Source organism: Coregonus clupeaformis, chromosome 17 (assembly GCF_020615455.1).
Source record: "Coregonus clupeaformis isolate EN_2021a chromosome 17, ASM2061545v1, whole genome shotgun sequence".
NCBI classification, from domain to species: domain Eukaryota; kingdom Metazoa; phylum Chordata; class Actinopteri; order Salmoniformes; family Salmonidae; genus Coregonus; species Coregonus clupeaformis.
The window spans coordinates 50,019,007-50,031,721 of record NC_059208.1 but is presented as its reverse complement, the minus strand read 5'-3'; the positions used below and the strand labels follow the sequence as shown (position 1 = coordinate 50,031,721).

General features: G+C 46.4%; 1 protein-coding gene across 3 annotated transcripts in view; it reads right to left on the bottom strand.

Moving 5' to 3' along the window:
* Positions 1-429: 429 nt before the first annotated feature.
* The window catches only part of LOC121586692 (oxysterol-binding protein-related protein 3-like), a 33,884-nt gene continuing 21,598 nt past the window's right edge, over positions 430-12,715 (bottom strand). Inside the window, exons 6-22 of one of the 3 annotated variants that reach the window (XM_041903610.1) lie at positions 12,536-12,712; positions 12,107-12,203; positions 11,406-11,506; positions 9,698-9,802; positions 5,528-5,696; positions 5,231-5,364; positions 4,939-5,070; positions 4,724-4,820; positions 4,335-4,582; positions 3,967-4,104; positions 3,662-3,725; positions 3,409-3,487; positions 2,690-2,834; positions 2,060-2,204; positions 1,798-1,924; positions 1,591-1,713; positions 430-1,035 (exon numbers count right to left, since the gene is read on the bottom strand). In XM_041903610.1, coding sequence (XP_041759544.1) covers positions 939-1,035; positions 1,591-1,713; positions 1,798-1,924; positions 2,060-2,204; positions 2,690-2,834; positions 3,409-3,487; positions 3,662-3,725; positions 3,967-4,104; positions 4,335-4,582; positions 4,724-4,820; positions 4,939-5,070; positions 5,231-5,364; positions 5,528-5,696; positions 9,698-9,802; positions 11,406-11,506; positions 12,107-12,203; positions 12,536-12,712 — 2,178 coding nt within the window. In that variant the 3' untranslated portion in view covers positions 430-938. The remainder of the gene's footprint in view (positions 1,036-1,590; positions 1,714-1,797; positions 1,925-2,059; positions 2,205-2,689; positions 2,835-3,408; positions 3,488-3,661; positions 3,726-3,966; positions 4,105-4,334; positions 4,583-4,723; positions 4,821-4,938; positions 5,071-5,230; positions 5,365-5,527; positions 5,697-9,697; positions 9,803-11,405; positions 11,507-12,106; positions 12,204-12,535; positions 12,713-12,715) is intronic. The other 2 variants (XM_041903612.1, XM_041903613.1) reach the window with 2 other exon arrangements.

Below are 12,715 nucleotides of genomic sequence, written 5' to 3'. Positions count from 1 at the left end.
TTCATAGATATTGCTCTATTCTTTACTGATATACAGTATCATCTCATCAACAGCACACAGGCTTTAACATGAGGCCTTATTTCATACGTTCTGTCAGCCAATGGTTGAGGAGTTTTAAGACAGTATTGTGATTAGACAGAATCGTACAGTAGAGTGTTTGACCTTTAGAAAAAGTTAAATCCCCTAGTTACAAGACTCCATCAGTGTGCTTCTTTAGACTACATTAATACGAGTGGCATCACAACAATGACATCATAAAAGTGCGTTGAGGCACTTTAACCCACCAATAGTGAGTGAGGATTTGCATAATCATCTACAGCAGGTTTTCCTGAGTAGTAAATCATTCCATATTATAAACTGTTCTAATTACATTTGTAAGCAGTTTATAATAGCAATAAGGCACCTCAGGGGTTTGCGGTATATGGCCAATATACCACGGCTTATGGCTGTATCCAGGCACTCCGCATAGCCGTGGTATATTGACCATATACCACACCTCCTCGGACCTTATTGCTTTATTAAGACACTTTGGTGTCTGGACTGCATCCGAACTACAGTGACAGCATAAAATATACATTTGACAAATATCCAGAGAAAAGGATAACATTGAAAGAAGATACCCTGTACCTGATAGACTAAAGTAATGACAAAAACAAAACAAAAAAGGAAGCGCTCTTTTCTTTTAAACACAGAGTCAAGTGAAAGCTCTGTCTTAGGTTAGCTCCGTCTCCGCCTACAGAAGCAGGAAGCCCATATTCAGCCGTGGGCCCTGACACTCGGCGGTCCATAGTCACCGGGTCAGAGTGTTGTCTCCAAGTGCTGACCTAAGGTCAGTTTTTAGTTTTCCCTGTATTGGTTAAGGTTTGTTGTGGGTGAGAATAATCTGACCCTAGATCTGTGCTCCCGTGGGGTCACAGGGTTATAGGTAAGGTCAGAGGTCACCACAGCACAGGGAAGTCCTCTCTGCTGAACCCGGGGTTCTTCCGCTGCTCCCAGTATATATTGGAGCTCAGCCACGTGTCATCCTTTGATTTCCTGATAAATAAACAAAACAATAGTCACATACTTCATACCACACCCAGGGAGGCAGGTAGCCTAGCGGTTAAGAACATTGGGCCAATAACCGAAAGGTTGTTGGTTCGAATTCCTGAGACGACTAAGTTAAAAATCAGTCGATGTGCCCTTGAGCAAGGCACTTAACCCTAATTGCTCCTGTAAGTTGCTCTGGATAAGAGTGTCTGGTAAATGACTAAATTGTAAAAATGCTAACTGTATAACCCCCAGTACAACCTAAAAAGGAAAACTGTGAGATCTCATAAATCCACTGAGAACAACTGTTAATAGTGTTGTTTTGACCAGTCAGACAGTGAGGCTAATGGAGTGTTATGCACATGACAGACCAGTGAGAGTGTGGTAAGTTATATAGACAGACACAGACAGGTGCCATTCCGTCACACGTTTTCGATATTGTATAGGATACTGAGCAGCTAAGAAGCAAGACTGACTTGTTCTGTGTTTGAGGCTAAAAGTGTGAGCAATGAACTCCCTTGTCTGCTAAAGTTAGACAGAAAGAGACACACGGTTGCGTACTTGAAGAAGCGTGGTTTGTGTGTCACGTTGTTCTCCTCCAGAACTTTCCTCCTCTCTCTCTGGAGCTGCTCTATCCTCCGTTTCTGCTCCTCAGCCCCCTCAATGTTCCCTTCTTCCAAACATCTGAGAGAGAGCGAGAGAGAGAGTGTGTGAGCGTGTGTGTGTGTGAGAGAGAGAGAGAGAGAGAATCCCGAGGGTGTGTCGTACCTCTGGTCGAGACGGAAGCGTGTGTCTGTGGGGGGTAGGAGGGGCTTCAGGGCAGCGTCAAGCTCATTCAGCTCCACAGCAAACTGAGTGAAGCCATAGTACTGGTCCTGGTCCACAGGCATGGGGTCTACACACACACTTTTATTATTAAATTACACAAACACATTTTTTACTACTCTTCTGGCAAAGCACAACATATCAAGCTATAATATTTACTGTAGAATTGAGTTTTGACGGACAGTCCAAAGAGCCAGTCACTCACTTGCTCTCCAGATGCAGATAGCAGAAGGTGGGTCTCCTTGGTACACGCCCTCATGCCATTTGCCAAAGAAGGAGTGGATGACACGCCCCCCTGTGTCCGTGAGCACTCCCTCTATCTCGTTAACCGTTGAGCTCCACGATCTCGCCTGCGGATTAAATACGCAAAACGTATTAATAATAAACAAATGTATTAACAAACCAAGGACACAAAAACAATGTCATGTCACAATCGGAAACGCATCAAACCCTGTTAATCATGTTATAAATGATTTAATATAAATTCCTACAATTCTATACCCAACACATGAATCCATCCACCACTCATCAGCTTTCCAAGAAAATAGTATCCAGGATGTTGTTCCTCCCATCCCCCAGCAGATGGAGCTGTTACACTTGATAATACCCTCAGATAAACCTCCACCGAGTGCCTAAGGGTTCATATGTGTTGTCCAATTGACATGTTAGGCAACGTCTCAAATAACACCCTATTCCCTATATAGTGCAGTACTTTTGGCCAGAGCCCTATGGGGAGTAGTACATTATATAAGAAATAGGGTTCCATTTGGGACACACACTTAGTGTAGCTGTGCACACAGGTATGGTCTTCACTGTATATAGTCCCTCTCCTCACCTTGATGAAGGTCACTTTACACTGGCAGGCATCACTGCTGGTGTTTTTGATTGACATCTCTCCGTAGTGTTCTATCCAGCGCTGGCCACTCAGGATGTTGTGGATGCAGGAAGTTACCTTGTTCCACTCATAGTGGTCCCCAAACCTGAGGATGACAAACACACCTGTCACACACCCCTTTCACATGACAACACCCACCCCTCTTTCATATGACACCAGACCTGTCACACCTCTCTTTCACATGACACCAGACCTGTTACACACCCCTTTCACATGACACCAGACCTGTCACACCCCTCTTTCACATGACACCAGACCTGTCACACACCCCTTTCACATGACACCAGACCTGTCACACACCCCTTTCACATGACACCAGACCTGTCACACCCCTCTTTCACATGACACCAGACCTGTCACACACCCCTTTCACATGACACCAGACCTGTAAACACCGCCACACTCTCTTTTGCATGAAAGCAGTTCTTAGATGCACACACACACGTCCGCACCAGTGGAGGCTGCTGAGGGGGGGACGGCTCATAATAATGGCTGGAATGGAGTCATTCATGGAATGGCATCAACCACATGGAATCCACATCTTTGATGCCATTCCATTGACTCCATTCTAGACATTATTATGAGCCGTCTTCCCCTCAGCAGCCTCCACTGGTGTGCACACGGCCCACACACAAATTCTATAGATCAAAGAGACTCACGCTGGCAGGGTCACATGAGTGGTTCCCATGCGAACAATCTCCATGGATTTCCCCCAGAACTTATTCTTCCACTGGACATCTGAGAGACAGACAGGAGACAGACAGCGAGACAGACAGGAGGCAGCGAGACAGACAGGAGGCAGTGAGACAGACAGGAGGCAGCGAGACAGGAGACAGACAGGTGTAAGTAGGTCGGTGGGGTGGGTAACCCTCACAATAACAATCCCAAATAGAAAGGTGGTGATATGTTTACCTTGCCAAAAAGTGAAGTTCTTAGAGTCACAGTGACATGCTGACACAGGTGGGTGATGGCTCACCTGAGAAGGACAGGGGGTACAAAGTTACTGACAATGTTATGAGAGTTCAGTCATCCTACACAATGGTTGTGTCCCAAATAGAACCCTATATAGTGCATTAATTTTGACCAGATCACTATGGGCCCTGGTCAAAGGTTGTAGACTGAATGGGAATAGGGTGTAATTTGGAACACAGAAAATGAATTAGCCCAGTGATTCTTGGTTTACTGTATGCGAGTGACGTTAACTTGTTCCTGTTTACCTGTTCTGCTATGAACCGGAAGCCCTTGTCAGGTCTGTCACACTCGTATGTCTCTCCCAGGATGGGGTTAAAGGGTTTACTTCCTGCCCGGTGGTAACTGGAGGCGTACGCAGACACCGCAAACGTCGCCACATACACCTGCACAGGAGACACAGTGAGGGAGAGAGAAAGAAAGAGGTGTGTTACTCACCATGTGTAGGTAGAGGTTGCGAGGGTGTGTGGGTTCTCACAATGCATCATAAGAATCATGGAGCGAGTATGTTTCAATTCTCTCACCATGCGCTGCTATGGACTGTGCGTGTGTGTGTGTGCGTGCATGCGTGCATCATGTTTGCGCGTGCATGTGTACTGGCATCTTATACCCTCACCATTCTCTGGTACGGGTCCTGTGTGTTGTTGGCTGTATCCAGCAGCTCGGAGTACTCCACCTCCTCACACAGCCTCTGTAGTGTGTTGAGAGGCTCATTGAGCTGAACAGGCATGGCTACCTTGGACAGGTCCTTCCCTATGTTGTTCTTGAGGATGTTCCATAGACTGACACTGCTGCTGCTGGGCTGGGGGGAGGGGAGGGTAGTCCGCCTGCGGGCCACCTGAACACCACTTCCTCCTGAGCCTGCTGGGGGAGAGAAACGGGGTAGAGGTGCTGGTCTTAAAAATGGATGTACATAGGAAACTGGACAGACATTTGCTCACTCATACAAATTGTTATGCTCGTCATACAAATACTCATACAAACCCGCACACACAGACGGGATACCTGAGTCATGTCTCTCGCGTCCTCCCTCGTTGCTGTAGCCATTGTCCATGGAAACGCTGTCGCTGACATCGCTGATATATGAGTCATCATCGGAGGCCTGGAGACAGAAAACGTATTTAAACTGATTCAGGGTCAGATTATTGTTAATCTCCCTAATGGTTATGGTTGGCATTGGGGTTGGGTAATCTTCTCCCAGATCTGTGGTTAGGGCTCACCTCGTTCTCAGAGGAGCTGGAGGTCAGTTGGTACTCCTGAGCATCAAAGAACTCTGACATGGACTCAGGGATGGACGCTCGACTCTCATTGGACACCTGGTGGACAAGGGGGCGGGATCCATCTGGGAGATCCTGATTGGTAGAAGATGTTGATTGGCAGCGGAGGTTTAGGTCAGTCCCAATGGCATGTTTGGTATATAAACACCATCTCTTGAAATCAACTTGATAATACATTTTACAATACAATGATATGTGCAATATTGTGGAAAACAGCACATGCACACTCTCACACCTTACTCACCGAGCCATAGCCGGTCTTGAGGCTCATGACCTGTGCTGGAGGAGGGGCCTTCAGGTCAATAGTGTGTCTCACTCTGTCCCTCTCTGCTGATAGAGAACTGTAGGCTGACCGCAGAGTGGAGTGAACTAGAGAGGGAGACAGAGAGGATTGTGTGGGGGAGGGATGGAGAGGGTTGTGTGTGTGATAGTGAGTGAGTGACAGAGTTTTAACCACTATACCCAGCCTTCCTCTGGGAACTGTAAAATACCTATATTGAACCAGGAGTGTGATCTGAAACCAGGGACTCACTGTTGTTAGCCAGCCTGCAGAAGTCCTCCTGGAGGCGGTTGGCATCAGTAGGTGAGTCTGGGGATTCCAGGAAGGCAAAGGCCTCCTGGATGTTGGCTTCAGCAGTAGAGAGGTTTGGATGGGAGGTATGGAGATGAGGAGAGGCAGGTGGTGAGACACAGCCAGGAACCTGGTGGAAGAAAAGAGAGAAATCAGGGTTAAAGACAATTACAGGTGGGGCATTCATTTGGTGTCACACTGAACACAGAATACTTCTTTAAACAACAGTTGACAAGTACACTCCCCTACGTATTTGTACTCAACATGTACATAAAATTGCAGGCCTATGTAACACTCGTAGAATACACATACACTACTTGACCAAAAGTATGTTGACACCTGCTCATCGAACATCTCGTTCCAAAATCATGGGCATTAGTATGGAGTTGGTCCCCCCTATAAAAGCCTGCTTCCATTCAGCCACAGGAGCATTAGTGAGGTCGGGCACTGATGTTGGGTGATTAGGCCTGGCTCGCAGTCGGCGTTCCAATTCATCCCAAAGGTGTTCGATGGGGTTGAGGTCAGGTCTCTGTGCAGGCCAGTCAAGTTCTTCCACACCGATCTCGACAAACCATTTCTGTATGGACCTCGCTTTGTGCACGGGGGCATTGTCATGCTGAAACAGGAAAGGGTCTTTCCCAAACTGTTGCCACAAAGTTGGAAGCACAGAATCGTCTAGAATGTCATTGTAGGCTGTAACGTTAATATTTCCCTTCGCTGGAACTAAGGGGCCTAGCCCAAACCATGAAAAACAACCCCAGACCATTATTCCTCCTCCACCTGCATTGGGGCAGGTAGCGTTCTCCTGGCATCCGCCAAACCCAGATTTGTCCGTCGGACTGCCAGATGGAGAAGCGTGTTTCAACACTCCAGAGAACACGTTTCCACTGCTCCAGAGTCCAATGGCGGCGAGCTTTACACCACTCCAGCCGACGCTTGGCATTGCGCATGGTGATCATAGGCTTGTGTGCGGCTGCTCGGCTATGGAAACCCATTTCATGTAGCTCCCGACAAACAGTTATTGTGCTGACGTTGCTCTAGAGGCAGTTTGGAACTCGGTAGAGAGTGTTACAACTGAGGACAGATGATTTTTACGCGCTACGCACTCGGCGGTCCCGTTCTGTGAGCTTGTGTGGCCTACCACTTCGCGGCTGAGCCGTTGTTGCTCCTAGATGTTTCCACTTCACAATAACAGCACTTAGTTGCCCGGGGCAGCTCAGCAGGGCAGACATTTGACTGACTTGTTGGAAAGGTGACCACGTTGAAAGTCACTGAGCACTTCAGAAAGGCCATTCTACTGCAAATGTTTGTCTATGGAGATTGCATGGTAGTGTACTCGATTTTATATACCTGTCAATAATGGGTGTGGCTGAAATAGCCGAATCCACTCATTTGAAGGGGTGTCCACATACTTTGTATGTAGGCTGTCTCGTCATTTTCCAACAATGACGAGACAGCCTACAGGGAGGAGGTGAGGGCTCTGGGAATGTGGTGCCAGGAAAATAACCTCTCACTCAACGTCAACAAAACAAAGGAGAGGGTGCACCCCCCTATCCACATCGACGGGCCCGCAGTGGAGAAGGTGGAAAGCTTCAAGTTCCTTGGCGTACACATCACCGACAAACTGAAATGGTCCACCCACGCAGACAGTGTGGTGAAGAAGGTGCAACAGAGCCTCTTCAACCTAAGGAGGCTGAAGAAATTTGGCTTGGCACCTAAAATCCTCACAAACTTTTACAGATGCACAATTGAGAGCATCCTGTCGGGCTGTATCACCGCCTGGTACGGCAACTGCACCGCCCGCAACCGCAGGGCTCTCCAGAGGGTGGTGCGGTCTGCCGAACGCATTACCGGGGGCAAACTACCCGCCCTTCAGGACACCTACAGCACCCGATGTCACAGGAAGGCCAAAAAGATCATCAAGGACATCAGCCACCCGAGCCACTGCCTGTTCACCCCGCTATCATCCAGAAGGCGAGGTCAGTACAGGTGCATCAAAGCTGGGACCGAGAGACTGAAAAACTACTTCTATCTCAAGGCCATCAGACTGTTAAATAGCCATCACTAGCACATTAGAGACTGTTGCTGCCTATTGAAATCACTGGCCACTTTCAGAAATGGAACACTAGTCACTTTAATAATGTTTACATATCTTGCATTACTCATCTCATATGTATATACTGTATTCTATAATATTCTACAGTATCTTAGTCCATGCCGCTCTGAAATTGCTCGTCCATATATGTACACTACCGTTCAAAAGTTTGGGGTCACTTAGAAATGTCCTTGTTTTCGAAAGAAAAGCAATTTTTTTGTCCATTAAAATAACATCAAATTGATCAGAAATACAGTGTAGACATTGTTGTTAATGTTGTAAATGGCCATTGTAGCTAGAAACGGCTGATTTTTAATGGAATATCTACATAGGTGTACAGAGGCCCATTATCAGCAACCATCAGTCATGTGTTCCAATGGCACGTTGTGTTTGCTAATCCAAGTTTATCATTTTAAAAAGGCTAATTGATCATTAGAAAACCCTTTTGCAATTATGTTAGCACAGCTGAAAACTGTTGTGCTAATTAAAGAAGCAGTAAAACTGGCCTTCTTGAGACTAGTTGAGTATCTGGAGCATCAGCAATTGTGGGTTCGATTACAGGCTCAAAATGGGCAGAAACAAATAACTTTCTTCTGAAACTCATCAGTCTATTCTTGTTCTGAGAAATGAAGGCTATTCCATGCGCTAAATTGCCAAGAAACTGAAGATCTCGTACAACGCTGTGTACTACTCCCTTCACAGAACAGCGCAAACTGGCTATAACCAGAATAGAAAGAGGAGTGGGAGGTCCCGGTGCACAACTGAGCAAGAGGACAAATACATTATAGTGTCTAGTTTGATAAACCGACGCCTCACAGGTCCTCAAGTGGCAGCTTCATTAAATAGTACCCGCAAAACACCAGTCTCAACGCCAACACTGAAGAGGCGACTCCGGGATGCTGACCTTCTAGGCAGAGTTACAAAGAAAAAGCCATATCTCAGACTGGCCAATAAAAATTAAAAATTAAGATGGGCAAAAGAACACAGAAACTGGACAGAGGAAGATAGGAAAAAAGTGTTATGGACAGACGAATCGAAGTTTGAGGTGTTCGGATCACAATAAATAACATTTGTGAGACGCAGACCAAATGAAAAGATGCTGGAGGAGTGCTTGATGTCATCTGTCAAGCATGGTGGAGGCAATGTGATGGTCTGGGGGTGCTTTGGTGGTGGTAAAGTGGGAGATTGAAGAAGGAAGGCTATCACTCCATTTTGCAACGCCATGCCATACCCTGTGGACAGTGCTTGATTGGAGCCAATTTCCTCCTACAACAGGACAATGACCCAAAGCACAGCTCCAAACCATGCAATAACTATTTAGGGTAGAAGCAGTCAGCTGGTATTGTCTATAATGGAGAGTCCAGCACAGTCACCGGATCTCAACCCTATTGAGCTGTTGTGGGAGCAGCTTGACCGTATGGTACGTAAGAAGTGCCCATCAAGCCAATCCAACTTGTGGGAGGTGCATCAGGAAGCATGGGGTGAAATCTCTTCAGATTACCTCAACAAATTGACAACTAGAATGCCAAAGGTCTGCAAGGCTGTAATTGCTGCAAATTGAGGATTCTTTGACGAAAGCAAAGTTTGAAGGACAATTATTATTTCAAAAAAAAATGTAATCATCATTTCTAACCTTGTTAATGACTACATTTCCTATTCATTTTGCTATATTTCCTATTCAAACTCATTTCATGTTTGTTTTCATGGAAAACAAGGACATTTCTAAGTGACCCCAAACTTTTGAACAGTAGTGTATATATTCTTAATGTTGTGAAATTGTTAGATATTACTTGTTAGATATTACTGCACTGTCGGCGCTAGAAGCAAGCATTTCGCTACACCCGCAATAACATCTGCTAAACACGTGTATGTGACAAATACAATTTGATTTGATGTATATCCTGCCACAGTATTAAAAACTCCATGAGACAGTAGTACAGTAGTAGTAGTCAATGCAACACTTCTCTCAAGTGGTCGTAGGTGTGACAATGACCGGTAGCAGGTACTGCTTTGAGAGAAAGTAAAACAGTGTGTACCTGTAGTGTGGCTATGATATCTTTTTTGGCATCTTTGTTGTAATTTTTTGAACGCCATTTCCTGGGACCCTTCTTCTCCTTCTTGGGAATGTCGTATGTTGAGGCCTGATGTCCCAGAGAGAGAGACAGAGCGAGGGAAGGGACAGACAACTGTTACCATAGAGAGAAAACGTAGAGGTTAGGGTTATAGTCTTGGGGTTAGTTGAGGTGTGCATACCTGCAGTGTACTGATAGCAGGGGCAGAGTAAGAGGAAGTGTAGTGTAGGTCAGGGTTATAGGTCGTGTTACTATGAGGCTGATGGCGGGGGCAGAGTAAGTGTAGGTCATGGTTATAGGTCATGTTACCATGAGGCTGATGGTGGGGGCAGAGTAAGTGTAGGTCAGGGTTATAGGTCATGTTACCATGAGGCTGATGGTGGGGGCAGAGTAAGTGTAGGTCAGGGTTATAGGTCATGTTACCATGAGGCTGATGGCAGGGTAAGTGTGGTGTAGGTCATGTTACCATGAGACTGATGGTGGGGGCAGAGTAAGTGTAGGTCAGGGTTAAAGGTTGTGTTACCATGAGGCTGATGGCAGGGTAAGTGTAGTGTAGGTCAGGGTTATAGGTTGTGTTACCATGAGGCTGATGGCAGGGTAAGTGTGGTGTAGGTCAGGGTTATAGGTTGTGTTACCATGAGGCTGATGGCAGGGTAAGTGTGGTGTAGGTCAGGGTTATAGGTTGTGTTACCATGAGGCTGATGGCAGGGTAAGTGTGGTGTAGGTCAGGGTTATAGGTTGTGTTACCATGAGGCTGATGGCAGGGTAAGTGTGGTGTAGGTCAGGGTTATAGGTTGTGTTACCATGAGGCTGATGGCAGGGTAAGTGTAGTGTAGGTCAGGGTTATAGGTTGTGTTACCATGAGGCTGATGGCAGGGTAAGTGTGGTGTAGGTCAGGGTTATAGGTTGTGTTACCATGAGGCTGATGGCAGGGTAAGTGTGGTGTAGGTCAGGGTTATAGGTTGTGTTACCATGAGGCTGATGGCAGGGTAAGTGTAGTTCAGGGTTATAGCTTAAAGCTGAAATATGTAACTTTTTGGGCGACCGACCAAATTCACATAGAAATGTGAGTTATAGATCTGTCACTCATGGAAAGCAAGTCTAAGAAGCGGTAGACCTGTTCTATGTGCGCTATTTCTATGCTTCCCGTTCTTAAGTTTAGTTTTTGCGTCTTTTACGTTCGGTTTTCTACACCAGCTTCAAACAGCTGAAAATACAATATTTTTGGTTATTGGAAATATATTTCACAGCGGTTTAGATGGTACAATGATTCTCTACATTATACATTGCTTGTTTTGTCAAAAACTGAAATTAAAGGGGCTGACTACAGTATGTGTACTGGGTCAAGGTTAGGGTCAAGGTTAGGGTTATAGGTTAAAGGGCAAAGGTTATGTGTTACCATGAGGCTGATGGCGGGGGCAGAGTCAGTGTAGTGTAGGTCAGGGTTATAGGTTAAAGGTTATGTGTTACCATGAGGCTGATGGTGGGGCAGAGTAAGTGTAGTGTAGGTCAGGGTTATAGGTTAAAGGTTATGTGTTACCATGAGGCTGATGGTGGGGCAGAGTAAGTGTAGTGTAGGTCAGGGTTAGGGTTGTAGGTTAAACGGGCCGAGAACTGTGTGTACTGGGCCAAGGTTAGAGTTATAGGTTAAAGGACAAAGGTGATGTGTTACCATGAGGCTGATGGAGGGGGCAGAGTAAGTGCGGTGGAGAACCTCCATACTCTTCAGCAACAGGTTGAGTTCCAACAGGTAAGACTCACACTCCTCTAAATCTGAGAGAGAAGGATGACAGATGTATGAATGGCAGAAGTTGAGGGAGGATCAATGTAGAGACAGTAAAGGCGTCTGCATGCGTCCCAGTTTGGAAGAGTTTGTGCATATATTATGACGACATTTTGTGACGTTTGTGTTCGCTTTGGACTTTGGTAAGGATAATTTTTTCCTTTTTTGGGCACACAAATATTTTTCTTAAGCCAAGCTGAAGTTGGTAGCCGAAGTGATTGACCAATCACTTCGTCAGTGATTGGTCAATAGTATGGATTGTAACAGAGTATGCGAGCCGACTTCGGCTAGCCGCCAGCCGAAATGAAGCATGCTGACGCCTTAAGGCTGTGTCCCAAATGGCAACCTATTCACTATATAGTGCCCTATGGACCCCTGGTCAAAAGTAGTGCCCTATGGACCCCTGATCAAAAGTAGTGCCCTATGGACCCCTGGTCAAAAGTAGTGCCCTATGGACCCCTGATCAAAAGTAGTGCCCTATGGACCCCTGGTCAAAAGTAGTGCCCTATGTATGGTATAGAGTTCCAGCAAGTACGGCGAGGTCCATCAGAATAAGTATGGCAGACAGGTGAGAGGTTTCACCTCCATACCTCTGCAGCACCTATCCATGTCTTCTGAGGAGTGGAGCCAGGCAGAGACCTTAGCCTGCTGGACAACAGACGCCTGCTTAGCCAGACTGGAGCGGCACTATGAGATGGAGGGGGGAGGGATAGATCGAGAGATAGAGGACAGAGAGAGATCCAGAAAGGAGTGGAGAGAGGAGTGGAGAGAGGGAGATCGAGAGAGGGGTGGCGAGAAGGAGATCGAGAGAGGAGTGGAGAGAAAGACAAGGAGTTGGAATATGCATACAGATTCCTATCAAATACGCTATACAGTACAATAATGAAATGATGATTGGTCAGTTTAAAAGCTCCAGGAAGAGGTTGCTCTTAGGCACAGATGTAGGATCAGCTTACAATCCCCAAAATCCTAACATTAGCCAAAACGGATCATAGATCAGTGTCTAGGGAGACCCGTACCTGTCTCATGGAGTCGTTGAGGTTGGGAGAGAGGTGTGAGGAGGGGTGGAACAGAAGCCTCTCGTGGGGGTACATCGCAATCTCGTTCTGACGGAAGACGCGGTGATGTCGCAGCTTCGACACCCAATCATCAAACAGCTGCTGTGACTTCACTTCCTGAGACTTCTCAGACTTCACCTA